Below are 27,962 nucleotides of genomic sequence, written 5' to 3'. Positions count from 1 at the left end.
TTTGCCTCTTCTGAGCCCTCAGGGTTTTTAGCCTCTGTGTCTTTTGATTAGTCATCGCTTGAGGCTCCTTCCCCCCCCCCCCCCCCGCCACCGGCCAGTGGTTGGTTGTGGGTTCTGTGGGGTTGGGGACTGAGTCTTAACTCATCATTATGGGTCCAGAACCTCGTAGAATCTGTTACAAAATCATGGAAAGCATAAACGAATGGGATGATACAGTCTTCTTTTCTCTTTCTGAGAAAATGGCCTGAACCCTTTCTGTTTATATGCTTTTACGATGACTGACTGGAGAGATTAGCAGGATGAACTAAGCCACCTCGATGGGATGTGCAGAGATCCATGGCGAACATTCTTATTCTTACTTACCATTTGTCAGAATCTACTGATTTTCCCCCCTAGATAGCCCCTGAGAGGTCTGGTATATTTCTGTTTTTGTTTTTACACTTTTTCCCTTTTCCTTTTATCTTTTTGTTCTTTAAGAAAAACCTAACAAGACACTAGTATAAAAAATGACATAAAACAAACATACAGATTAATGAATTATTTTAAGTCGCATCCTTTAGAAATCATCACCCAAGTCAAGAATTTGAATTTTGCCAGTCAGTCTAGAAACCCCCCCAGTTACCTCATTCCAGTCACAACCCCTTCCTATCTGCTAGAAGAGCCACTATCCTGGCTTTTATAGTAGCAACGTTCTGATGTTTCTTTATGGTTTTATCATTTACTTGTGCAACCCTAGATGTCAAGTTTAGTCTTGGACAGTTTTTTTGAGCCTTTTTTAATCTACGGGTTTAACTCTTCTCCCTCCAGCCCCTTTCTTTCTTTGTCTTAACATTGATCTGTTGAAGAAGCCCAGGACAACTGGTGGGTAGGATTTCCCCCAGTCTGAGTTTTGCTGATGGCATGTGCTTGGTACAGTTCAGCTCGCTCCTCGGTCTTATGCATTTCCTGTAAACCGGCAGCTGGATTCAGAGGCCAGATGTCCCAGCATTAGATTTCCTATAGTTTGAAAAGCTCTCTGAGTTATTCTGATAATAGAGCAGTCTTTCACAATTTCCCCAGTCTCTGGGTTTATAAAAATAAACGGAACCACTCCCTCTAGTTAAACCTCTCCGTGTGTCATAAACAGAAGTTCTTACTCCCCATGCAGGGTGGGGGCGGGGGGGGGGCTGAAGAAATAGGCAGGAGTCCCTGGTGTGCTCCACACCAAGCCATGATTTTGCACTAGGAAAAACGGGGGGAGTGTATTTCTTCCTGCACTTTCTCCAAGGGTCTTAGACCTTAGCTTGCTGGCATCTGTGGTTTGTGGCCAGAAGCATTCTGATGTTTTGCCCCCTGCTATATTAGCTTTTGTCCATGAAGGCCTGTGCTCACGTAGCCAAACGATTTTTGCTTTTCTCGTTCAGCACAGCAGTAAAAGGAACAATTACTGTATTTCCCTGTGGCATAGAACTGTGAGACTAGCACGTCAGATTCAGGAAAAGTACCCTGCTTGAGCTCCAAATGATCTCAGCTTTATTCCAGAGGAGATCTATTTCCTTGTGTGAGAACTGTGGCTGAGTTATATACCTTAGAAAATCCAGGCTGATCTCTATTGGGTGTTCCTGAAGTGCAGAAAGGACAATCTCTAAGCAACACTGAGGAGTTTTGGTACCAGGGCTTAACGAGGCTGTGTTATCTGCTGCTGGGATTGCAAAAGATTTTGTCCCGGAAATCAATTGCTTAGCAGCTGGGTGGGGAGGGCCTGAACTTGCCTCAGTCAAAAAGGAAGGGTTCTAAATTCACACCGTCTCTCTCGAGTTAGAAAAATGACCTTTGTAGGGCGTTCTAGGATTCTTTTTGATAACTTTCCTACAAGTTTATAGGCATCTGGCTGCCTTCACCTGTTCCAGAACATGCTGGAAATCTGTTCTCCGGGTAGTAATCAAATGAACGTTGGATGTAAAGGAAACCACACCCAAATCTACGAGCTTAGCAAAGCAGCAGCACAAGAGCTTTCAGGCACTTCCTGCTAGTATTCACTGGAGTGGTGTTCGTAAAATACAAAATCCTTTTCGATCGTGTGTGTGTGTGTAGAAGGTGTCATTGACCAAACATCTCATAAACAGTCTTCACAGTATGAAGAACTCCCATCATTGCTTCTAGAATCATGTCTTAGTCCCTTTTCTTCCTCCTGGTAGGATGCTGTCAAAAATAGGGTTTCTCTTTTAAGGTTCAGTAAGAGCTCATTTGCATGTGACCTATCGCAGAACTTTGTGTGGTGGTTTCCCTCTGGTCCTTTTGCCCAGCTGATCAGTTCTGGAGGAATCTTTCTGTACCCCCTTCTGTCTTCTGCTTGACTCCCGGCCAAGCAATGGGTAGTGCTAGGGCTGCAAGGGAGGACACATACTCTTCTTTGCCTTTTTGGCTCTCCTCCTTGTCTCTGGAATTTTTTTTTTTTTTTAAGATTTTATTTATTTATTTGACAGAGATCACAAGTAGACAGACAGGCAGGCAGAGAGAGAGGGGGAAGCAGGCTCCCTGCTGAGCAGAGAGCCCAAAGCAGGGCTTGATCCCAGGACCCTGAGATCACGACCTGAGCTGAAGGCAGAGACTTAACCCACTCAGCCACCCAGGCGCCCCTGGAATTTCTTTCTTTTTTTTTTTTTTTTAAAGATTTTATTTATTTATTTGATAGACAGAGATCACAAGTAGACGGAGAGGCAGATAGAGAGAGAGAGAGGAGGAAGCAGGCTCCCTGCTGAGCAGAGAGCCCGATGCGGGACTCGATCCCAGGACCCTGAGATCATGACCTGAGCCGAAGGCAGCGGCTTAACCCACTGAGCCACCCAGGCGCCCCGCCCCTGGAATTTCTTAAATTATAATCTGTCAGGGGCGCCTGGCTGGATCTTTTGGTAGGGCGTGTGACTGTTGATCTTGGGGTTGTAAGTTCAAGCCCCACATTGGGTGTAGAGATTACTTAAAAATAAAAATCTTTGAAAAAAATTTATAATCTCTCTTGAGCCCTTCCTTATCCTATGTTACTGCTCAGTCTCCCTGGTTCCCTCTACTGCCAAACTTCTTGAAAGGATAGTTTGTATATACTCTTTCTCCGCTAACTCAACTCTGGGTCACGATTCAGGACACTTCAGTATGACATTAGCTTCCTTCCTAACAGAGAAACCTCTTGCTGAAGGCAACACAAAACTCCTCGTAACCAGGATTTTAGTTTCACATTCATTTCCGCATGTGGTTTATTTTGCCTTTTCTTTTCCTTTGCCAGCATGGCAAAAGAATGTCCTTTTCTGTGTTGGCAACGAAGACCTAGTCATCCTTCAAGAATCCCCTCCCATGCACGGCTTGTGCGAAGCCTGCTTGGTGCCTATATGAACTGTGAATAAATGACTGGTATTTTTGATTCTTCCTTCATTTCATCACCCACCTCAGACTGAGTTCCACGACTCACCGAGTTCTATTTCAGAAATGTTTCTCAAACCCAGTGCTGCCTCTGTGTTTCCCAGCACACTGGCTTCGGACCAGGTCTGGATCCCCTCTTTGCCAGAGTGTTTAATCTTACTGCCAATATTTTCTCTCTAATCCCCTTCCTCCCCCAGCTTGTTTCAAGACTTCTACTCAAAAACAAATGTGTTCATATTACTATTCTTAAAAACTACTACAGCTACTCCTTGATGCATGGGACACATGCCAAACTCTTCACATACTGTGTGTCTGTCCGTGTTTGCCTGGGCCCATACCAGCCCCCTGTTCCAGTCATGACCTCGCTCTTACTTGGGGTTTGTACTCAAGCCTCCTTCTCAATGCTCCTTAACACAGTCCCTTTTCAGCCGTTCAACGGTTCCATATGTCTGGAGACCTCTTCCCAGTTCCCACCCTGTTGATGTTCATGGACACAGTGAGATGGTGTTCAGAGGTTTACTTTTGATGACTTACTCCTTTCTGTGGGCTCTAATGTGAGTTCATTTGTATATATGTTTTCATAACCAGCTTAATACGCTGAGAAAAGATTGTGGTGCTTTCCACCCCACATGTAATTCAGTATTAAAATAATACTAGCCAGGGGCGCCTGGGTGGCTCAGTGGGTTAAGCTGCTGCATTCGGCTTGGGTCATAATCTCAGGGTCCTGGGATCGAGTCCCGCATCGGACTCTCTGCTCAGCAGGGAGCCTGCTTCCCTCTCTCTCTCTCTCTCTGCCTGCCTCTCTGTCTACTTGTGATCTCTTTCTGTCAAATAAATAAATAAAATCTTAAAAAAAAGTAAAACAATACTAGCCAAAAAATAAATAAAAATAAAATACTAGCCAATTTGTCCTTTTTTTCCAGCAGCATTTAAGAGATTTTTTTTTCTTTTAAAATACTGACTATTTGGGGCACCTGGGTGACTCAGTGGGTTAAAACCTCTGCCTTCGGCTCAGGTCATGATCCCAGGGTCCTGGGATCGAGCCCTGCATCAGGCTCTCTTCTCGGCAGGGAGTCTGCTTCCCCTTCTGTCTCTCTGCCTGCCTCTCTGCCTACTTGTGATCTCTGTTTGTCAAATAAATAAAATCTTAAAAAAAAATACTGACTATTTGCCCCTAGTTTCCTTGGTGCCTCTGTTTTGTTGCCACCCTAATCTAAGTGTATCATTTACAGATGTGAGTCAGAGGCCATGTAGCCCAAGGACCAATAAGAGAGACTTTGACATCAGACTGCCGGGGTTCAAGTACCAGCTCTGCCACTTATTGCACAAGTTGTTGAACCCCAGTTATCTCATCTTTAAAATGGGGATTTATACCCTGAAACAAATAATACATTTTATGTTAATTAATTGAATTTAAATATTTTTAAATTCAAATATTTTAAAATATTTTAAATTATTTTCAATAAATTAAATTAACTAGGGGTTATATAGTTTCTAGCCTTACCGGCTTGTTTTTGAGGTCAAGCAAGCACTGCCTGGTATGTAGTGAATTATGTATATTTGATATTTGTTATTAATATAGATAATTTACTTGGTCATACCTCTTCCCCCCATACTATTGAACTCCTCAGGGACAAGCACCATTCCTTATTCATCATTGCAAAATCTGGTGACTAGAGGCCATGCAGGTAATCTTTACGGAATGAGTGCATCATCAGAAGGCAAGTAAATGTGACTCCATTGATTCTCTTGCAGACCTCGCTAAGTTTCCTGGCATATCTGGAGAGACAAGGTCAAATAGATGAAGATAATCTGAAGTTACTGGAGGATCTCTGCGGAAGAGTTGTGCCTAACCTTGTGAGAAAGATAGAAAAATATAAAAGAGAGAAAGGTAACTAGCTTACGCTTGCTTGCTTGCTTGCACAAAACCATGGGAATTCTTTTTTTTTTTTTTAAGATTTTATTTACTTATTTGAGAGCGTGAAAGCGAGAGAGATCATAGAGGGAGAGGGAGAGGCCAACTCGCTGTTGAGCAATACCAGGACCCTGGGATCATGACCTGAGCGGAAGGCAGATGCTTAACCAACTGAGCCACCCCAGCGACCAACACCGTGGGAATTCTTAAACTAATTGGTCCTCTATCATGTTTGCTCGTCACTCTGAACATATTCTCTTAGGAAAGCCAGAACTTTCCCCTCATCTGTTCATTCAAAACATATTTATTAAACGCATGCTCTGAACTAGGCACAGTTGTTGAAGTTGGAGACTTAGCAATATATATAAAGCAAAGCCCCAGCTCTCCTGGAGCTTATATTCTAGCGAAGAGAAGTAGTTTTAGATAAATGTCTTTTCCTCATTCATACATGGGGGTGAGAGTATAGAACATCGTTTTGAATGAAATAACAGAAAAAAACAATGCAGGATAGCACAGGGTTTAAGAATGAGGTCTGTGGAGTCAGATTGCCAGGACTCCGCTTATTAACGGGTTAGTGGATCACTTCTTAACCTTTCACTTTCCCCATCTGTAAGGTGGGGATAATAACAGTACCTACCTCATGGGTGTTTCGAGGATCAAATGAAGTAATTCCTATAAAATGCATGCCTGGCCTAGAATAAAACATGTTGCTATGAATATGTTTGTCAGAAAGTCATTAAAAACTTTCATAGTCTCAGAAATTACTATCAGAGAAGAAGAAGAATTTTATTTCCTTGTTTTTTTTTTTTTTTTTTCCTAAACCTGTCTTGTAAAGGCAGTATCACTAAAGGTGATAGCAGAAGGTGGAAATAAAACCTGGTTGCCTTACTGTGTATCAGTATGCTAAGTATTTGTGCTTCCTCAGGTCCTATTTCTCCACTGTTAAACAAGAGCTACAAATAAAACTGCATGAGTATAGGGGCGCCTGGGTGGTTCAGTCAGTTAAGCATCTACCTTTGGTTCAGGTCATGATCTCTGGGTCCTGGAAGCAAGCCCTGCATTGGGCTCCCTGCTCAGCCAGGGGCCTGCTTCTCTCTCTCCCTCTGCTGCTCCCCCTGCTTGCTCTCTCTCTCTTTGGTAAATAAATAAAATCTTTAAAAATTGCATGAGTATATTCATGAAGCTTTTATACCACACCCATATTTTAATTCAGCGAGTCAGTCTGCTGTGCAAATGTCTTTGCTTAAAAACGAAACTACTGAAAGGAACTCCTCTCTAAGAATTCTATAAATAGGGCTCCCTGCTGAGCAGCCCGCTTCTCCCACTCCCCCTGCTTGTGCACGTGCTCTCTCTCTCTCACTCCATCAAATAAATAAAAAATAAAATCTTAAAAAAAATTAATTCTATAAATGCAAAATGAGTTGAGGAACAAAATACCCTGTTGTTAAATTGATAAAAATCTCAAAATATAACTGGAACAATGAATAAATGCATAATTTAAGTAAGAGTTAGAAGAATAAAAATGATTCTTCTAACCAGAGTTATCAAATGAGAAGTAAAAAAAACGGGGAGTTGATGGTAAAAGTACATTTAGAATCCTCACTGAACACTGAATGCAGAGAGTTGTTTTTTTTCTGATCACATTGCCATTTTCGTGCAGTTCGTATCCCCCACAAAATACACAACGCAAGTGGGCAGATGATTCTTGGATCCTTGAACTCAGGAGGAGGCACTCTAGTGTTCATGTAGTAAATGCCTCAGTGGGTCTTGAGACCTGAGCGTTATATCAGAAGAATTCGGATTTTGATTTTTCTTTTCTACAACCTGCCTGTTGTGTGATCTCTTTTGGGTGTCGAAAGAAAACAAACAAACAAACTTGTTATTCTTTTTTCCACTTTTCATCTTTCTTTCTTCCTTTCTTCGAACAAATTTGTTTTCCTCTGCTACTATTCATACCAACACTTCTGGAGCACTTCTGACATAGATGGCTAGGATTTTTCCATACCAAGACAATTCTCTAAGTCTCAGCAGACACCAGCTGGGCGTCCTGTGATTTAATCCAATTCTGACACTAACCAGAGTTTGCACAGACCTTAACTAAATTAGGTTAAGGGCTCAGTGCCCTAAGACTGCCCCCCACTTCAGACACCATTCGCAAGTTAGTAGGTCCCCAGAACATCCATGGCTTCTGTCTGATTTGGCTACAAACTGAGGGTTCCCATGACCCCCTTCTCAGGTTCAGTCATTTGCTAGAACAGCTCACGGAACTCAGGAAAACTGTATACTTACGGAATTAATTTTTTTTTAAGATTTTATTTATTTATTTGACAGAGATCACAAGTAGGCAGAGAGGCAGGCAGAGAGAGGGGGAAGCAGGCTGCCCTCTGAGCAGAGAGCCCGATGCGGGACTCGATCCCAGGACCCTGAGATCATGACCTGAACCGAAGGCAGAGGCTTAACCCACTGAGCCACACAGGCGCCCCATAAATTATTTGTTTATTATTAAAAAGATTGGATTCAGCAATAGCCAGATGTAAGAAATGCATAGGGCAAGGTGTGAGAGAAGGAGCATAAAGATTCCAGTCTGGCTCCAGCTTTCCCTCCCAGCATCTCCACATACTCCCCAATCTGGAAGCTCTCCAAGCCCCTTCGGGTAGGGGTTCTTACACGGAGGCCTCATGTAGAGGCATGATTGATTAAATCATTGGCCATTATGATTAATTCAGCCTCAGCCCTGCTTGCCTTCCCAGAGGTCTGAGGGTGGGGTCGAAAGTTCCAACTCTCTGACCACTGTTCATTCCTCTGGCACCCTGCCTGTTCCCCTCCAGAGGCTACCCAGGAGCCCCAGTCATCTCCTTAGCCTCTTATTAGCAAGAGACACTTAGCACTTCAGAGATTCCAAGAGTTTTAAGAGCTCTGTGCCAGGAAAAAAAGACCAGAGATCAAACATATGTTTATTACTATATCCTAGATAATAAGTAATATTTCAGTATTGACTTTAGTATAGTCCTAAGAGCTTGGCCTTAATTCTTCCATTGAGGATGAAGGACTAAAGAACTGAAAAGATTGGGGCGCCTGGGTGGCTCAGTGGGTTAAAGCCTCTGCCTTAGCTCAGGTCATGATCCCTGGGTCCTGGGATTGAGCCCCGCATCCGGCTCTCTGCTCAGCAGGGAGCCTGCTTCCTCCTCTCTCTCTGCCTGCCTCTCTGCCTACTTGTGATCTCTCTGTCCAATAAATAAATAAAATAAAACATATAATACATAAATAAAATAAAATAAAAATTAAAAGATAAAATAATGTATCATAATTACAGTAAGATTAAATTAAATCTTCAGGTCCCTATAAAATAATTTCTGTTGCTGCTTGGTTATCTTGGATTGCTCCTAGTCAGGTGTTGAATTTTGTCTTACTATCTGTGGTTCTGTTTGCAGCCTCCCAGGCTCCTCCCACACGTGTGGTAGACAAGGAACCTGCGTTATTGCCCCAAGGAGAGGAAGAAATGTTCCCCTGTTATGATGTGGAGCCGTTGTTAGAAGCCTTACCGGTAGGTTCATTGGTGTCTGGTCAATGTTAACCACCAACTCTTCTCTCCACCCTCCACACCCCCCCCCAAAAAAAAGAGAGAGAGACAGACCCTGATGTGTACTGTTTGATGTAAATGTTCCCACCACGGCTGATTCCATGTTACTCACATGACATCAATTCGATGCCAGAATTTCTGAAAATCTGACGATGGCTTTCGCTAGCTGGTTTGAATGGACTCCAGGACACCACCAGATTGTTGTGAAATGGTTCTGTTCTTATCTGTGCCACTCGATCAAGGCCAGCGTCCTGAACTTACAGCCTGTGTGATCCCCGCTCGGCCCATGCTTTTTTAATAATCAGTGGTCACGGTTTTAAAATTCTTGATCATGTTTGAATAAGGGGCCTCACATTTTATCTTGCACGGGGCTACAAATTATGTAGTCTGTCCTTTCCAGAGGACAAGATTCGGGTTCCTGTAGTGCCCAGCAGTAGAAGGGTGAGTACAGGGGAAACAAGGCGAGATTTGCAGTCTTTTTTTTTTTTTTTTTTAAAGATTTATTTATTTATTTATTTGACAGAGAGAGAGATCACAACTAGACAGAGAGGCAGGCAGAGAGAGAGAGAGGGAAGCAGGCTCCCTGCTGAGCAGAGAGCCCGATGCGGGACTCGATCCCAGGAACCTGAGATCATGACCTGAGCCGAAGGCAGCGGCTTAACCCACTGAGCCACCCAGGCGACCCCTGCAGTCTGTTTCTTAACAACGTGATCATGATCCTTGAGAGACACATATGACGGTCTTCCCTGGGATTTACATTTCTTCCCAGCAGTTTTGGGCAGTTTTCTTTTGCTAACATCAGTTAGCCTCAAGGAAATTATCTTGGCCTTTAAATTTTTTTTTTTTTTTTAAAGATTTCATTTATTTACCTGACAGAGATCACAAGTAGATGGAGAGGCAGGCAGAGAGAGAGAGAGAGAGAGAAAGGGAAGCAGGCTCCTCGCTGAGCAGAGAGCCCGATGCGGGACTCGATCCCAGGACCCTGAGATCATGACCTGAGCCGAAGGCGGTAGCTTAACCCACTGAGCCACCCAGGCGCCCTTTTTTGTTGTTTTTAATTGTGGTAAAAGACAACATAAAATTTACCATCATCATTATTTTTAAATGTGCAATTCAATATTGTTAAGTACATTTATGTTGTTGTATGACCAATATCCAGAGCTCTGTCTTGCAGAATTGAACCGCTCTCTCTATTAAACAAGAACTCCCATCCCCCCCACCCCCCGCAGCCCCTGGCGAACAGCCTTCAACTTTATATCTCTCTAAATTTGGCTACTCTGTTTACCTCGTAGAAGTGAATTCATACAATATTTGTCTTTTTGTGACTGGCATATTTCACTTCCTGTAATGTCCTCATTATAGTTCATCCATGTCAGAATTTTCTTCCTTTTTAAGGCAGACTCATATTTCATTGTGTCTGTGCTGTGTTTTGTTCCTCCCTTCATCCTTCGGTGAACACGCGGGTTGCTTCCATCTTTTGGCTCTTGTGAATAATGCTGCTGTGGACATGGGCGTGCACATATCTCTTCGAGATGGTGCTCTCTGTTCTCGTGTGTACATACCTAGAAGTGGAATTGCTGGATTATATGGTAATTCTCTATATCATTTTTTAAAAGATTTTATATGTTTGTTTATTTTTAAAATAAATTTTTAAATAATTTTTTTATTTTTATTTATTTTTTATTTTTTATAAACATATATTTTTTTTTCCCCCAGGGGTACAAGTCTGTGAATCTCCAGGTTTACACACTTCACAGCACTCACCATAGCACATACCCTCCCCAATGTCCATAACCCCACCCCCCTCCCCCCAGCAACCCTCAGTTTGTTTTGTGAGATTAAGAGTCACTTATGGTTTGTCTCCCTCCCAATCCCAACTTGTTTCATTTACTCTTCTCCTAATTTTTAAATAATTTTTAAATAAATTTTTAAATCATTTTAAAATAAATTTTTAAATAAATTTTTAAATGATTTTTAAATAAAATTTTTAAAACATATTTTATATGTGTATTTGCCAGAGAGAGAAAGAGAGAGACACAGCGAGAGAGGGAACACAAGCAGGGGAAGCTGGAGGGGGAGAAGCAGGCTTCCTGCCGAGCAGGGAGCCCGATGTGGGGCTGGATCCCAGGACCCCGGGATCATGACCTGAGCCGGAGGCAGACACCTAACGATGGAGCCACCCAGGGGCCCCTCTATTTGAGTTTTTGAGGAACCGCCATACTGTTTCTCACAGCAGCAGCATTATTTTCCATTTCTGCCAGTAATGCATAAGAATTCCAGTTTCTCCACATCCTTGCCAACACTTGCTCTCTCCTTCTTGTAATGGTAGCCATCATTGCGGGTGTGGGATGGTGTCTCACGGTAGTTTTCATTTGCATTTCCTTAATGATTAGTGACGTCGAGCGGCTTTACGTGTGCTTGGTGACCATTTGTATTATCTTTCTTAGAGAAATGTGTGTTCAAGCCCTTTGCCAACTTTTTAATTGGGTGGTTTGTGGAAGTTTTCTTTTTTATTCTTTTTTTTTTTTTTAAGATTTTATTTATTTATTTGACAGAGATCACAAGTAGGCAGAGAGGCAGGCAGAGAAAGAGAGGAAGGGAAGCAGGCTCCCCACTGAGCAGAGAGCCCGATGTGGGGCTCAATCCCAGGACCCTGAGATCATGACCTGAGCCGAAGGCAGAGGCTTAACCCACTGAGCCACCCAGGCGCCCCCTTTTTATTCTTTAAAAAATTCTTTGATAGCCTCTTTACGTCTTCCATGATTTCATATTTTTACATTGACCATTTTTAACCTTTAAATTTGGAAATAATTTCAATCTTATGGAAACGTTGAAAGAATGTGACTAAGGGCACTATGTATACAGTTTCACCAGATTCGCCTACGTGTTGTTGATTTTTACCCCATGTGCCTTAACCTTTGTGAGCTTTCTCTTTCTCTGTCATCTATTTATGTAAACACAGAATTTTTTTCTGAACTTTTTGAGTAACTTGCCCACATCATGGTTTTTTACTGCTGAATACTTTATGGTGTTATTTCCTAAGAATAAGGATATTTTTGTACAAAACTATAGTATAGTTCTTGATGCCACAAAGTTTACTTAATACAATACTTTCATCACGTTCAGGTGCCATGTTCCAATTTTGTCTGTTATCCATTAATATTCTTTGTAGCTTTTTTCCCCTCTAGTATGTAATTCATCTGGGATCATTATGGTATTATCATGTCTCTGTAGTCTCCCTTAATCTTAAACATTTCTACAATTTTTCTTTATGACATTAACATTTTTGAAGAATACAGTCACCCCCACTACCATCTTTTATTTAAAAAAAATGGAATTTTCCTCATTTTTGATGTGTGGTTTGCCCATGATTCGTTTCAAGCTATATATTCTCCCCAGGATATTACCTAAATGATGCACCCATCACATCTGGAGGCAGTGGTGTCCATCTGCTCCCCCCCCCCCCCGCCCCAATCTGTGATGCTAATTTTGATTATTTGGTCAAGAAGTTGTCTGATTTCTTCTCTGTACAGTTAGGTTTTTTTTTGTTTGTTTGTTTTTTAAAGATTTTATTTATTTATTTGACAGACAGAGATCACAGTAGGCAGAGAGGCAGGTAGAGAGAGAGAGGAGGAAGCAGGCTCCCTGCTGAGCAGAGAGCCCGATGTGGGACTCGATCCCAGGACCCTGAGATCATGACCTGCGCCGAAGTCAGAGGCTTAACCCACTGAGCCACCCAGGCACCCTACAGTTAGTTTTTTATAGCTACTAATTTTCCCTTGCAACTAATAAGCAAGTGGTGGGGAGACATTTTGAGACCATACAAATATCCCCCCTCAGCATTAGGAATTTCTGCTAGAATGGGGTACCTGGGTGGCTCAGTGGGTTAAGCCTCTGCCTTCAGCTGGGGTCATGATCTCAGGATCCTGGGATCGAGCCCCGCATAGGGCTCTCTACTCAGTGGGGAGCCTACTGGCCCACTCCTGCCTGCCTCTCTGCCTTCTTGTGATCTCTGTCAAATAAATAAAATCTTAAAAAAAAAAAAATTTCTGCTAGATTGAGTATCCTTTGGTGATTCTGGTGTGAGTCAATATTTACTTGTTGGTTGCAAAGCAATGATTTTCAAATTCCAGTATTTTCTCCACGTTTATAAGAGCCCTTCTTTCTTCCCCAGAAGTTTTTATTCTGCTCACTAAATTTAATCCTTCTTCGCACCTACTCTTTCAACTAGTTTTGTGTATGCTCAGATACTTATGTGAGTGTAGAAAACACACATACACACGCACGCGCAGGACTTTGCTGTTTGCCTTAGAGATTCAGTCGTTTGTAAGGGTGTGGCTCAACCTTGGTATCTGAAATGTAGCTGTTTTGCTGACCTTGGACTCTGGCCTTGGCATGATGAAGGGGGCTAGCCTACGTGGAGCTGGGAGTGTTGGAGGTGCTGGGAGAGGCAGCACCTCACATTACAAACCTTTTCCTTGACTCTCGGGATTGAAAGGTGTCTTAAAAACTATCTAGGCGATCCTGCCCCTGGATAAAATGGAACTTGGTGAATCATACCAAGTTTCATTTGCACCTGGCCGGTTTTCTTATGTAAAAGAGCACTGCCAACCATTGCATTTAATGAGGGCATCACATCCCCTAATCAATGAATTTAATGTTAAAAACCAAATCAGTGTATTTCAATAACATCCCCTAATTAATGACTTGAACATTAAAAAGCCAAATCACTATTTTTGAGTGTGGCACAGGACCTTCTTGGAGAGGCACGTCTCTCTGTTGAGACCTAACAACAGCTTCCTTTTAAGGCTTTATTGGACCCTTATTATTTGTAAACAGTGGAAAGAAGCGTGCATGCGGCCAGGCCACAGGTCACTCCTTCCTCTCTGACATGGAGATTTGGGGCTGTCAGCAGAAGGGGCGACATTGTCAGAGAAATTAGCCAGGCAGACCTTAAAGCTTGTCTCTCGTCCCTGTTCTGGCCGATGTTGTGAGCACAAGGCAGGAGACAAATCAAGAAAACCTGGGGCAGAACCTGGGGAGGCATGTGTGTTGCCCCGAATCCCAGAAAATCCTTTCAGGGCTTTCACAACCAAGTGGGCAAGCCCAGTAAGCAGCCTGTTTGGCCCCGGATGTGGCCGAGAGAAACTCTCGCATTTTGCAGGAAGGAAAACGCGGCTTCGGGAAAGAATGGCCGGACGTGTTTTGGAAAGTGAAACTGAGATTTTTTGCAGTTTTGTTCCTCAGAGTCGGGGGATTCTGGTATTGTGCAGTCTGGGAGGGAGACGTGCAGCTCTCCGGTCTGGCCTGAAGCTAAATTCCCCTCTTGCAGCCAGAAGCCCGGAGGGCTCCAGGAGGGAGGCAGCCCGAGAGACTTGGGGGTGACTTGCCGGTCACCTCAGACAGTCTCCTAGGGCTGCCCACCACATGGCCAGTGACAACGTTGGCCCCTCCCCAGAGCATCTCTGGGGTTTCTGTTGCAGGCTGAGGGCAAGGGGCTTGGGGTGGAGTGAGTGGGGAAGATCACACACCAACGCTGAGGGCCCTCAGTGATGTTTCCATTTTGTATCTAATGGTCGATTTTTTGGAAAGATTTTATTTATTTATTTGACAGAGAGAGAGATTACGAGTAGGTAGAGAGGCAGGCGGTGGGGGGCGGGAAGCAGGCTCCCCGCTGAGCAGAGAGACCGATGCAGGGCTTGATCCCAGGACCCTGAGATCATGACCTGAGCTGAAGGCAGAGGCTTAACACTGAGCCAGATTGAGAATGTTACATAAGACTTAGGGCAAAACTGTCAGGAGCCTAAACTCACAGGAGGCTACATTCCATTCCTGCCCCCCTTCCACTGCCCCAGATTGCCTTTTTTTTTTAGTTCTCTTACTGTTACTTCTGGGAAAAAAAAAAACCCAACCATGTCTCCCCTTCCTTAGCCCATGAAAATACTATTCCTCGCTTCACTTCCTTCATGTCACGGTATCTCGTGGAGAAGTGTGCAATGTCTTCTCCGTCCTGCTCCACTGTGCGGATGGACCACAGCTCTTTCCTGCACTTTCTACTGCTGGACATTCGGCTTCTCTCTAGTCTTTAGTTGTTCCAAATACTGCAGTGAATTAATATGCTTGTGCATGTGCCGTACATCGTATTTTGGGCACTGTGTCTTTGTGAACCCCCTCCTTTGAAAGCAAGAGCACCGACTCTCTTTTTGTCACCCGCTGCTGACCTTTTCTGGGACTGGGGATAAAGTATCCTTCCTTCTCTGCATCGAGTCCGGGTTTTCGGCCTTCGTCCTAGCTGTGGATTTCCTGTGTTTCATTCATTTCCTGTTTTCCTGAACAGAAGGGTTCCCGGCAAGATCAGCCTTCAAGGAGTAATGGTAGGTGTTTCTAATACACTTCACATAAGTTGGATCAGAATGGCAGGAGTAGAAGCATCTGACATACACCAAGCAGTGTGAGGTGACTTGGGAGAGAGTTAACAAATGAGTCGAGGAATCATTTCTTAAGTCAATTCAGGCATAGATAGACGATACCAGGCTTTTCTGCGGAGGATGGAGGGGCTGGGTGGTTTTGGGTCTGAGACCTTGCGCAATAACATCTGGGGAATGCGGGCAGTTGCTCTCCCCCCGCCCTTCAGAATGAACTCACCCTCTGGAACGGGGGATGGAAAACCCTACTAGGGCTGAGACCCACAGGCCCGCATGACAGAGCAGGATGCTGACTCCGTGGAAACATCTGGCGTGTGGCTCCAGATGCTGCTTTGTGTTTTTCAGAGGGAGAGAGGTCCTTGTTATGTTTAGTGCCTTGAATCCTTGCCCCAAAACCATTATCTCAGGGAAGATATTCCAGAATCGGCTACAGGGTTGAATGGCTTATGAAGAGGTTTTTGGTGTAGTCTCTCTGTGATATGTACTGATTATCAGAGGCCATTCTTTATATTGTTTTTTTTTTTCTGGAAATGTAAACTTCAGAGTCCAAACCCTTGGCTTTCCTAGGAATCTCTGCTCTCCGCCTAAGCAGGAGATTGTATGGTAAAGTCTCGATGGGAGTTACCATTACTGAGAACTTGTCATGTGCCAGCCCTGATCTAAGAACTTTCTAGTGCTTACCTCATTGAATCCTTCAGTCACCTGGAGATAGGTACCATGGTTATTATCGCTTAATGATGAGGAAGTGGGGACTCAAGAGGTCTAGTACTTTCCTCAAAGGTCGTACAACTAGAAAGGACTGAAGCTGGGGTCTGAACCCAGCAGTCCGACTCCAAGGCTTCCCCCTTTGAAGACCCAGCTCTCCCTCTGTCTAGCTCCAGGAGGTCAGACAATGGCTTCCCTTCTCTGAAAAGTGAAAGTTTCTTTCAGTTTTGCAATTCTGTGGTTTGGAAGTTGGGACATCCCTGGAGCATTACCTTCTCCTAATGTGAGGAGGAGTTCACAGGTGCTCTGTACAACCACAGGTTGGCTCCCTTCTGGTGTGTTCTATGGTCCGGGGAAACTGAATTCATGCAGCCTGAGCTGTGCACCCAGGACTGACCCTCAACTGTAGTTAATAATTAACCCTGGCCCCAGAGGACGGGGCAGAGCTTGCTGGATTCTACTCAAAGCTTGCAGGGTGTGGGAGAAGAAAAGCTTCAAGTTTCATTTTCCTGTAGTGTCATGTGACAACCCGTCTCTGGCCTCATCTCTTGGGCGGATTCTTATTTAGAGGAACCAAGGAGGTTGCAGGAACACTTCAAAACAGTGCAATGCTTAGCCGGTGCCCAAGATGTGACTCTTTTAATCCCTGGGCTGTGGACTGATTTTCGACCTGTCCAGACTGGGTCTCTGCACTTCCCTTGTCTCCCCTCTTTGTGAACTTCTTGGTGTTCGAGCAGCTTCTCGGTATCCATGCTGTCCCCCACCCAAACTTTCGGCTGGAAACACTTAAGCGGATTCATGGGATCTCGACTCCCAGCCCATCCTCTGTCAGAAAATCTAAATGTTTGGGGACAGATATTTGAAGAGTCTGAGAACTTCCCTTTCCAGGCAACAGAGCAACCTGGTCTCCACGGAGATGTTGGGAGCATCTGCCAGCGCTCTCCCTTCTGAAACAGAGGTTTTAGAGGGTTTCTTCAGGTCTTCTCTGCCCGAGGGTCCATCCCTTAATGACTCTGAGGGCTCAGGGCTGTTCCCGTCACTGTTCGTCCTCTCTCTGTGTGTTCACCTTTGGCCGTGGAGGCAGTGCTGTCACCATCACAGTCCCATAGAGCCTTTGAATTATTTCCGGGTGGAATTTTCTTTTCTGTCGACTGAAGCTGATTCTTTTCTGCTTGGATCAAAGACATGCCATGTTTTGAGGAGATCATGTTAGCCACACAGAGCCCCCCACCCCCGAAGCCCACTCGGCTTATTTGGCGTCACAGGCTGTTAACCGGATGGCCTTCGAACCTTTTCAGAGGAGTCAGAATACTCCAGGATCTTACCAGAGGACAAGCGATAAGCATCTGATAGATTTGTTATCTCGTTAGATCCTTACTTACTCTTTCTTCACTCGGCTGATCTGGAAAGGAAGATGTTTTGCATAAGCTCTTGATTTGCCAAAGTTAAAACACATATTCTGTTATTTGACGCTGCTAGTTGACAGTCTGGGGTCAAACCAAATGAGGTCTGAATTTTAATCAGTATCTGGCATTCTACCTTAGACTTACGTGATTAATTCCAGGCCAGGATCCGAACCCTGGAGAGTGCTCAGCCTTTGGTACTGATAGTTGGCGTGGCTGGTTAGAAACACGGAACCCTTAAAATGCGGATTTCCTAATAAGCGGTTCTGTCTCTTCTTTCAAGGAGGCAGGTGTGTACAGGATGGATCGGAGACACAGAGGCCACTGTGTGGTTGTCAATAACCACACGTTTACCTCAATGGACGACAGACCAGGGACTGATAAAGATGCTGGTAAGAACATCTGGAATAGTATATCAAATGCAAGTTGGGGATCTTACAATCACTTTTTTATTTTCACGTTTTCATTCTGTACTTTTAATCTTCCATTTAAATGTAAGGATGCTATTATAAATATTGTAAATGTCTCTGGCCTCTTGTATGTCCCTGGTGCCATAGTTCACCTGGGCTGCACTAACGAAATACCATAAATGAGATGGCTTATAAACAACGAACATTTATTTCTAACAGTTCTGGAGGCTGGGAAGTCAAGATCAAGGCTCTGACATTTTGATGCCCGGTGAGAGCCTGCTTCCTAGATGGCAGTCTTTGTGCTGCAACCTCACTTGGCAAGAAGGGGTGAGAGAGCTTTCTGGAGTCTCCCTGTGGGCTCTACCTTCACAACCTCATCACCTCCCAAAGGCCCTGCTTCCTCATCCCCTAACGTTGGGGGTTAGGATTTGAACCTATGAATTTTGGGGGGGACACAAACTTTTTGTAATTTAAATTTTAGGTGATTAACATACAGTGCAGTATTGGTTTCTGGAATAGAATTTAGTGGTTCATCACTTACATACAACACTTGGTGCTCAGGGGCACCTGAGTGGCTCAGTTGGTTAAGCAACTGCCTTCGGCTCAGGTCGTGATCTCGGGGTCCCAGGACCGAGTCCCGAATCGGGCTCCCAGCTCAGGAGGGAGTCTGCTTCTCCCTCTGAGCCTCTCACCTCTCATGTTCTCTCACTCAAATAAATAAATGAATAAAATCTTTAAAAACAAAACCAAAAAACCCCACCCAGTGCTCATCATAACAAATTCCCTCCCATCTCCCATCTACCCATCCCCCGCCCACCTCCTTCTGCCAATCCTCAGTTTATTCTCTAGTGTTAAGAGTCTTTTATGGCTTGTTTCCCTCTCTCCTTTTTTTCTTTTCTCCCTTCCCTTATGTTAATCTGTTTTCTTTCTTAAATTCCACCTATGAGTGAGATCATATGGCATTTATCTTTCTCTGACTGTCTTCACTTAGCATCATACCCTCTAGCTCCATCTGTGTTGTTGCAAATGGCAAGATCTCATTCTTTTTGATGGCTGAGTAATATTCCATTGTGTGTATATATGTGCGCGCGTGCACACACACACACACACACACACCACATCTTTGTTATCCATTCTTCAGCTGATGGACATTTGGATTCTCTCTATAGTTTGGCTATAGTTGATAACGCTGCTATGAACATTGGGGTACATGTTTCTCTTTGAATCTGTATTTTTGTCTGCTTTGGGTAAATACCCAGTAGTGCAGTTGCTGGATCATAGGGTGGTCCTTATTTATTTATTTATTTATTTGAGAGAGCGAGAGTGCAAGAGAGAGTAAGAGCAGGGGGAGGGGTAGAGAGAGAAGCAGACTCCCTGCTGAGCAGAGAATCCAATATGGGACTCTGATTCCAGGACCCTGGGATCGAGACCTGAGCTGAAGGCAGATGCTTAACTGACTGAGACCCTCCAGGCGACCCAGGGTAGTTCTATTTCTAACATTTTGAGGGACCTCCATGCTGTTCTGCAGAGTGGCTGCCCCAGTTTGCATCCCCACCAACAGGGTAGGAGGGCTCCCCGTTCTCCGCATCCTTGCCAGCATGTCTTTTTCTTGTGTTTTAGCCATTTTGACAGGTGCGAGATTGTATCTCAGTGTGGTTTCAATTTCTATTTCCCTGATGCTGAGCAATGTTGAGCATCTTTTCATGGGCTACAAACATCTGGACCATAGCGGGGTTGTCACCAACCTGCTGAAAGACAGACAAGAGTCCCTGACCACGTAGGACTCCATGGCTGGGGGAAAAGCATGGTGCGTCTGCTGGAGAAAACCTGTTTGAGCCCTGGCTCCTCCACGAACCCATTGGTGACTGTGGGAAAGTCCCGGGCCTTGGCTTCCTTATCTGGGACATAGGGTGAAACCCGTGCTTCTGCTTACACTCGGGACCATTGCAGTAGCCCCGTGGGTACTATAAAGAGGCAGGTGGTAAGCTGTAAAATTTTACTGTTATGAAAACAAAAAACTCCAAGCTTCAGGCTCTTTGCTGTGCAATTTTATAAAACTACCCGCATTGTTTCGTCCCTCCGTTTTGTTTCATTCCATTCGATTTCATTTCATTTTATCATTTCCTCTTTCTTTCCTCTTTTTTTTACAGAGCACTTGAAGCATGTGTTTGAGTGGCTTGGGTTCAGCGTATGTGTATATGACAACGTGACCAAAGGACGTCTGGACGAGGTTCTGCGGGAATACAAGTGTCATCCAGGCCATGCTGACGGAGACTGCTTCGTGTTCTGTGTTCTGAGCCATGGGAAATACGGAGCTGTCTACTCTTCAGATGAGATCCTCATTCCCATTCAGGAGATCACGTCTCACTTCACAGCCCAGAAATGTCCTGGTCTGGCTCATAAGCCCAAACTCTTTTTCATCCAGGCTTGCCAGGGGAAGAAGATGCAGCCTCCTGTATTCATTGAAGCAGATGCTCTAAATCCCGAGCGTGTGGCCCCTTCCCTTCAGAAGAGTATTCCCGATGAGGCGGATTTTCTTCTCGGCATGGCCACTGTCCCTGGCTACCTAGCCGTTCGGCACGTGGAGAACGGCAGCTGGTATATCCAGTCTCTGTGTAATCATCTGAAGAGCTTGGTCCCAAGGTGAGAGTTTTGAGTTGTTCCATCCACCTGCCTCTTTTTTTTTTTTTTTTAAAGATTTTATTTATTTATTTGACAGAGAGATCACAAGTAGATGGAGAGGCAGGCAGAGAGAGAGAGAGAGAGAGAGGGAAGCAGGCTCCTTGCTGAGCAGAGAGCCCGATGCGGGACTCGATCCCAGGACCCTGGGATCATGACCTGAGCCGAAGGCAGCAGCTTAACCCACTGAGCCACCCAGGCGCCCATCCACCTGCCTCTTAATCTGTCCATCCGTCTGTCTATTCACACACCCACCCATGCACCCATCCGTCTGTCCATCCATTGATCCACTCATCATCCATCATCCATCCGTCCATCCATCCATCCGTCCATCCAAACATCTGTCCATCCAACAAACCTGTATTGAGCACCAGCATATCACTGGAAAGGAAGATACAGAATTTAAAAAAAACAAAAAACAAAAAATACAGTCCCTACCCTCAAGTAGCTCACAGTCTAGAGGGATAGAAAGAATACATGGGGGGAAGAGCCTTCCCTGTGGCCAACGCACATTGTAAAGCATAGGTGTTACCGGGACACACAGAACTAGGACCTCACCCCGATTTGAAGGATCAGGGAAAGCTTCTAGAGATGACAGGTACATAACTGGGACGAGACTCTTGATCCCTTATGCTGGGCAGAGGGAACAGTAGGAGTAAAACTAGGAGGGTCTTTAATTTGTTCATTTGTGAGTGACTCATGTCTACTGAGTGCCTCTGTGTTGCCTTCTGCATTATAATACCTTTGACAGCTTTTCTTCTGGGTCTGCCCCGTGCTCCCTACCTGCTACTCTGGAAATGGACCTTCACCGTGGTTTAGCACCTGGACCCTATTCTCTCCCCCTATAGCACTTGGCAGCTTAAGCTGTCCCTGGAAGCTGCTTTCTCACAGCATGCCACACATCCCGGCCTCGTGTGGCCCTTGGAGCTCATACTCAGTGTGCCTAGTCCTGCGTTGATCTGCTCGACCCTCTCCAGCAGCCTCCTGCTCCTGAATCCCCATTTCTAGGAACGGTCACCATGCTCTTCTGGGAATTCGGAACTGGAAACTCAGAATTGGAATCTTGACTCACCTTTAGTTTTTCCTTCTTTGCTATTCCCTCCATCACCCCCCATAGTCACCGAAGACCAATGTCCTGTGACTTCAGGGAAAGGGCAGTATTTATCAAGGTCTTACTATATGCCTACTCTACTGGGTACTTAGCTAGGAGCTTGGGGTATGGTTATGAACGAGGGAGACGGACTCTCTTTATGGAGCTTACTGTCCGGTGAGAGGAAGAGAGATAACGAAAACGTAAGTGAGGGAGGGGCACCTGGGTGGCTCAGTGGGTTAAGCAACCGACTCTTGGTCTCAGCTCAGGTCGTGATTTCAGGGTCACGGGATTGAGTCCCGTGCTGGGCTCCGTGCTGAGTGGGGAGTCTGCTTTAGACTCTCTCTCCCTCTGCCCCTTCCTCTCTTTTCTCTCTCAAATAAATAAAAAAAAATCTTTAAAAAAAATGGAAGGCAGTGACTATTTAAATTAGTAAGATAACTTCAGGAAGGGATATCTGCTATGGAGAAAGCAGAGAAGATAAGATGGAGAATGGAGTAGCGAGCTTTTTGAGCAAGGCTTCTTGGTAGAGGTGATCTTTTTTTTTTTTTTTTTTTAAGATTTTATTTATTTATTTGACAGAGATCACAAGTAGGCAGAGAGGCAGGCAGAGAGAGAGAGGAAGGGAAGCAGACTCCCCGCTGACAAGAGAGCCCGATATGGGGCTCTATCCCAGGACCCTGGGATCATGACCTGAGCCGAAGGCAGAGGCTTTAACCTACTGAGCCACCCAGGTGCCCCGGTAGAGGTGATCTTGTAAGTGAGACTGAGTGACAGGAAGGAGTCAGCCACAGAACGAGCCAGGGAGGGGGGCCCAGCTGGTGGGAGACAGGATGTGAGGACTGAGAACCGGGCAGGGCCTGTATTCCCACCTGAAAGTAGCAATCGTGTGAGGAGAAGTAGTAGTAATACTAATGACAGTAAAAAGGATGGTCATTGGCATATTGTGGCCAGGGTTTTATGTGCTGTAAATCACCTCGTTTCTTCTCATGTAGCCCCTAAAATGGGTCCTGTCAGAGTCCGTAGTTTAGAGCTGGGAACACTGAGGCACAGGGAATGTAGCGTGAGGTAAGCCACCTTGCCTGCGGCCGCGCAGTCACCAAGGTATGGAGCCATGAATCACAACCTGAGCTCTATCTCCAGAGCCTGTGCTTTGCTTCCAAGGATACGAATGGCCCAGCCCTGGAACATTTTGGGAAATGCTAAATATCCTACAAGCCCAGGCTCAAAAGCCTCCTCTGGGACCTCCTCTGGGGTGTCTCCTCCTCCCAGCAGGAAGTGGTCCTTTTCCTCTGAACTTGCAGTGGAATTTTTAAAAAGATTTCATTTATTTATTTGGGGGGGCGGTGAGCAGAGGGAGGGGCAGAGGGAGAAGGAGAGAGAAATCTAAGCAGACTCCCCACTGAGCAGGAAGCCCGATGGGGGACTCGATCCTGGGGCCCTGGGATCATGATCTGAGCCAAAGGCAGACGTTTAACCAACTGAGCCACCCAGGCCTCCCCAGAGAGGGCATTCTTAATGGTGGGGTCTCTCTCTATCACCCGCCTATCCATCCATCTGTCTATCTATCTATCTCTCTAACATCTATCTATGTATCATCTATCTCTCTCTATATATCCACCAGCTTGGAGGAGAAATGTGGAAAAATACATATAATTATATACAGACTTCCTCTGTGGACCAAGTGCCTTAAAATGTAGTGTGTGAGGCACCTGGCTTGCTCAATGAGAAGTACATGAGACTCTTGATCTCAAGGCCATGAGTTCAACCCCTACATTGTGTGTAGATTGCTGTTAAGAAAAAAAAGAAGAAAAAAAGGGCGCCTGAGTGACTCAGTCGGTTAAGCATCTGCCTTTGACTCAGGTCATGATCCCAGGGTCCTGGGATCGAGCCCCACGTTGGGCTCCATACTCAGCAGAGAGCCTGCTTCTCCCTCTCCCTCTGCCTGCCGCTCCCCTGCTTGTGCTCTCCCTCTCTCTTTCTCCCTCTCCTTGCTTTCTCTCATAAATAAATAAAATCTTAAAGTATGAAAATGCAAGATGTGACTGTGATAGTGTTCTTAAATACTAAATGTAGAGCCAAAAACTTCATATAATTTAGCATTTCCTTTTTCAACTTTGAAATAGGCATTGCTTTCTGTGTGGCAGGATGCCGGTTAGAATCTTGGCCTGTTAAGCTAGGAAGAAGCCCCATGCTTTAGGGTTCTTTCTAGGACCTTCCTATGATGTGATTTCTGTCTCCTGATTGCAAATTTTTTTTCCTTATCTGCCTGCAGAAATGAAGATATCTTGTCCATCCTCACCGCTGTCAACGATGATGTGAGTCAAAAAGCAGACAGTAAAGGAAAATGGAAACAGATGCCCCAACCTGCCTTCACCCTACGGAAGAAGCTAGTATTCCCTGTGCCCCCGGAAAGACTTTAGTAAGAGAGAGTTCCCGTTGGCTCTTTGACTTGAAGGGAAGCTTTGGTCAGCCATTCCAGCCTCCCGCCCCTCGCAGGAATCCATGACAGACGGTGAGCTGACCTCTGTCTGTCATTCTAATAACTGGAAATACCCTATTTTCTGACGCGGCAAATTCTTTCTCTTCTTTTTTCTTTTTGACAAGCCTGAATGTTAGAACACTTTCTTTCTTGAAGCTTCGTATGGTAGTCTTGGGTTTAGTTGTGTGCCCTGAGAGAAGGCAGCTCGGCCTTGGTTTGTGCATCCGTGAGGGAAAAGGTGGAACCAGGTACATTTTAAGATTCCTTTGAGCTCCAAGAACCACTGTCCTTAGCCCTAGCTGAGCTCGATTACTATCTACCTGACCCACCCCACCGCCACCGCTTGTTATCGCCGTGCGTCCCCTCTGCATGGCCTTGTTTTGGACCCTGGCTAATGGTAGAGAGCACGCACGGCTCTCCCCTTCCTAAGGCTCCTCTCCCGCACACCTGCCCAGGTGGAAATTTGGCCTGTACGATGCCCGTTTCCTGCTTTAGTGTAAGGAAGGTATTCCTGCACGAGCTGTTTCCCTCGGCTTGGGTACAGGTTCGGCTCCAGAGTGCTGACCGCCTGAATGAAGAGACACACACTCGACCACTCTGGGAGCAGAGACTCTACAGCGTGAGGTTAATCCCATGTTGGGCAGAATGTCTCGGATGCCAATGACAGAACATTCACGTCAAGCCGACTAGAGCAAAGAAGGGGATGGGTTTGTCTCATTTGTCCAAAAACGCGCAGATGCGTGGTGCCAGCTTCCTGGGAGGCTTGAATCCGGACTCAGTCTGCACTATCGTGCGTCCCTCTTGGCCAGGGGCGTCTCGGTGGCTGCGCTGGGCCGACTGCGGTCAACGGCCCCTCCTCGTCACCCACGTGCTCTGTTCCTCTGGCCCAAAGGATGGAGGAGAGCGGCAGCCTGACGGTCTGAAGCTGTTCACGGGGGCTGTCGTTCTCTCCTCAGTCAGAGACTTGTCTGGCTGTGCCTTGGGGCGTGTGGTTCTACTTAGAAGCCCTGATATTTTTTACATTAAGGTTGTGAATATCTTTATTTATGTGAACTTTTTTTTTCTATTTCAATTTCAAGAGGAATTTCTTTTGCAGCTCCTGAAGGAGGGAGGGTGAATGTCCTCTCCTTAAGGCCTTTATTTCCAGATGAAGAAGTTAGGGCCCCAGGAGGCCAAAGAGATTCACTACCGTCCCCCAGACTGTTACTGTTTACAGGATCTGATTTCCCACTGGAGGGAACTGGGATGTCATGGGACCCAGCAGGGTTTTAGGAATGTTTCCTTGGATATGCAGAAGTTCATGAAAGATGTCAGGGAATGAGGACACATCACTCTCAGTGATGCCCGATTTTGTAGTGAATCCTGTGGAAGTCGCATTAATTTGTGGGGTATTTGCTGGGAGAAATAGTCATATAAGTTTTTTACACTTGTAATGACGTGGACGGAGCAAATCATTACATGGATTTGAATGTAGCTTCGCCACGGAAAGGAGCCCAAATGCACACATCAGAATGATCTTCTAGAACCAGTGTTCGTACAAGTCAGAACTAACGGCTGGTGATTAATCTTTGCCCAGTTGAATATATGCAGCTTTTAGCCATTTCATAAAACTCTGCGAGTGAAGGATGGTGTGGTTCAAAAGGAAAAGCCAAGAATCTGGACAGGGAAACCTGGGGTTTCCCTTTGGTCTTGTGACCCCCTTGCTCTGAGACACTAAATCCAGCTGGTTTTTCAAGCCTTATCTATGGAGTAGAGACAAATGACCTATTTAAGATAGGGATTTAGAGGAATATATAATATATGTATATTATAATAAATATATTATGTATCTCTCCATTTACATGCAGTTGACGTGAGGTACATAGAAGACCTTTAGGTGGCAGTAACCTCAACGGAAACAGCAGAATTTGAGTTCCTTTGCATCTAATTCCAGCTGAATCGTTGCAACAAGTCACTCTAGCCATCCCCACCGAGGTCCTCTGAGGGAAACACTGGTTCTGCCCTCACTGATTCACAGTGTCCCCAGCAGCAACAGGCCAGCTCTTGGCTCTGAACTCAGCTGGGAAAAACACCGCTAAGGAACTCTCCTTCAGCAGTGACATTTGGGGTTCGATGCCGAGGTCCCCCCGGTCCCGTGGGTCTATTCCATATTTCTGTTGTGCTGGATCTTAGAGCCTAATGCAAGGTTAAATTCAGCCCACAAGTTGCTTTTCAGAGCTCTCCGGCAAGCCCTGAGGAGTCACTAGACGTTGATGACCGCAAGTCAGATGAGCACATGTGGACACGAGGAGCACCCCCATCCTTCAGTCGTTTCTCCTAAATGGAGTGTGTACACACTTGTCTCTTGTCTCTGTGTGTGTGTGTGTGTGTGTGTGTGTGTGTCTGGGGATTTAGAGCGAAACACAGGAGGGGATTTGGTCCCAGGTATATGGCAGTGGCTATAGACACGGTCTGCTTAGACATTGACGAATGAAATGCGCAGACCTAGTGAAGTCTTCTGTACATTTTGCCTTGTTGTGCTCACCCTACGAGAGCTATAGTTAATTTTTTCTCTCTTTTCTGTTTTTTTTTTTTTTTTTTCTCAAAAGTTTGGCTTTGACCAAACCAGATAAAGGGACTTTCCAGATGTAGAAACTTTTTATAGAATCTTATGCAAGTGTTAGTTATTTAATAGTACTACTACTGGTGTTTATTATTAGAGATACTAGTCACCACAGCATCCTCTTGGCCTTTGCTGTGGGGCCTCACCATGCTCGTGGGCCTGTTTGATATCACTAGGGCTCCCCTTAGCCAGGGCTCAGGTGGTGCAAACAGGCAGCAGGTACAGTGTGGTTACTGATCGTCAGAGCAGACACTGACCAGTATAACACTATGGGGGTTACCACTGAACAGCAGCCCTCTTCCAGCAACCTGGTCTCCATGGTGGGAGACCAAATGAGAAGTTGACCTCATTTTGTAGGAGACTTTTGTGCCGTACTTGAGTCCTAAAATCTTCCTGGACCGATAACTTCTGAGTGATTTAGTCACGTTCTTAGCCTGGAATTTTCAGGTCCTTGGAGGTTTGTGGATTTATTCTCAGGGTCTATGAGCCTTCCACCTGCCATTTGAAATGCTGTAATTTCTTTTTGGTGATAATCTTCAGTTACTAGAGTGGATCCTGTCTCTTCTGTATGACCACTTCGTGTTTTAGCACGGACAAATAGCTTTTGTGCCCGCAGCCCAGTGCCCCCAGGAAGTGATGAACTTTACCTTGAACTCTCTAATGTATCATGGATTAGGGTCCAGGGCCAAAGGTCCTCAGACCTGTTGGCAAGTACCAGTAGTTAATCTGTCTAGAACAAGCTTCAGTCCATCCTCTCGAGACGTGACAGACCCCTAGTCCACCATCCCTCTGCCCCTGCTTAACTCAGTGGAGGGAACTCACACTACACGCAAAAGCCATGGCTTTGGGAGTTTGGAAGGACCCTCTCTAGAGAACCCAGGGTCCAGGCTTCGGTGTCAAATGGAAGGACTTGGAATCGTGTATATCTCCTGTTTTGCATCCTTGCCATCTGGTTTCACTGTGAGACCAGCCCTAATTGTCCTTTTCCCTGTTGTGATTTGAACCTGCTTACAACCTACTTAACTATCTTCCAGTAAAGCACATGCTGCTTGTGACGAGTTACTTTGTTTCTGGTAGAGTCTGGCTCTCCTCACAAGTCTGTAGTTTGCCTTTAAGGATGTGGTAAGAATATCACATTTGTGGGCAAGACACATTTGTATCTTTCAACAGCAGCTACATTTCTGAAAATGAAATCCTTTTTTAAAAGTAGGAGGAGAAATTCCTTGTTTAAGGAAAGACTGATTTGCCATTATAAACAACCACTTTGTAACATAACTT

At 45.2% G+C, this 27,962-nt stretch overlaps 1 protein-coding gene across 1 annotated transcript in view; it reads left to right on the top strand.

The window, feature by feature from the left end:
* Positions 1 to 24,407, top strand: part of CASP10 (caspase 10) — a 30,011-nt gene extending 5,604 nt beyond the window's left edge. The window contains 6 exon segments of the mRNA XM_032860086.1: positions 5,149 to 5,284; positions 8,740 to 8,852; positions 17,705 to 17,813; positions 19,982 to 20,474; positions 23,876 to 23,993; positions 23,995 to 24,407. Of these exon segments, the coding sequence (XP_032715977.1) occupies positions 5,149 to 5,284; positions 8,740 to 8,852; positions 17,705 to 17,813; positions 19,982 to 20,474; positions 23,876 to 23,993; positions 23,995 to 24,051 (1,026 nt within the window). The 3' untranslated portion in view covers positions 24,052 to 24,407.
* Positions 24,408 to 27,962: the final 3,555 nt, after the last annotated feature.

Source organism: Lontra canadensis, unplaced genomic scaffold (assembly GCF_010015895.1).
Source record: "Lontra canadensis isolate GAN:19392208 unplaced genomic scaffold, GSC_riverotter_1.0 scaffold18, whole genome shotgun sequence".
In the NCBI taxonomy this organism is placed as follows: domain Eukaryota; kingdom Metazoa; phylum Chordata; class Mammalia; order Carnivora; family Mustelidae; genus Lontra; species Lontra canadensis.
Note: the sequence above shows the minus strand (reverse complement) of the source record. Positions and strands in the feature narration are given on the sequence as shown.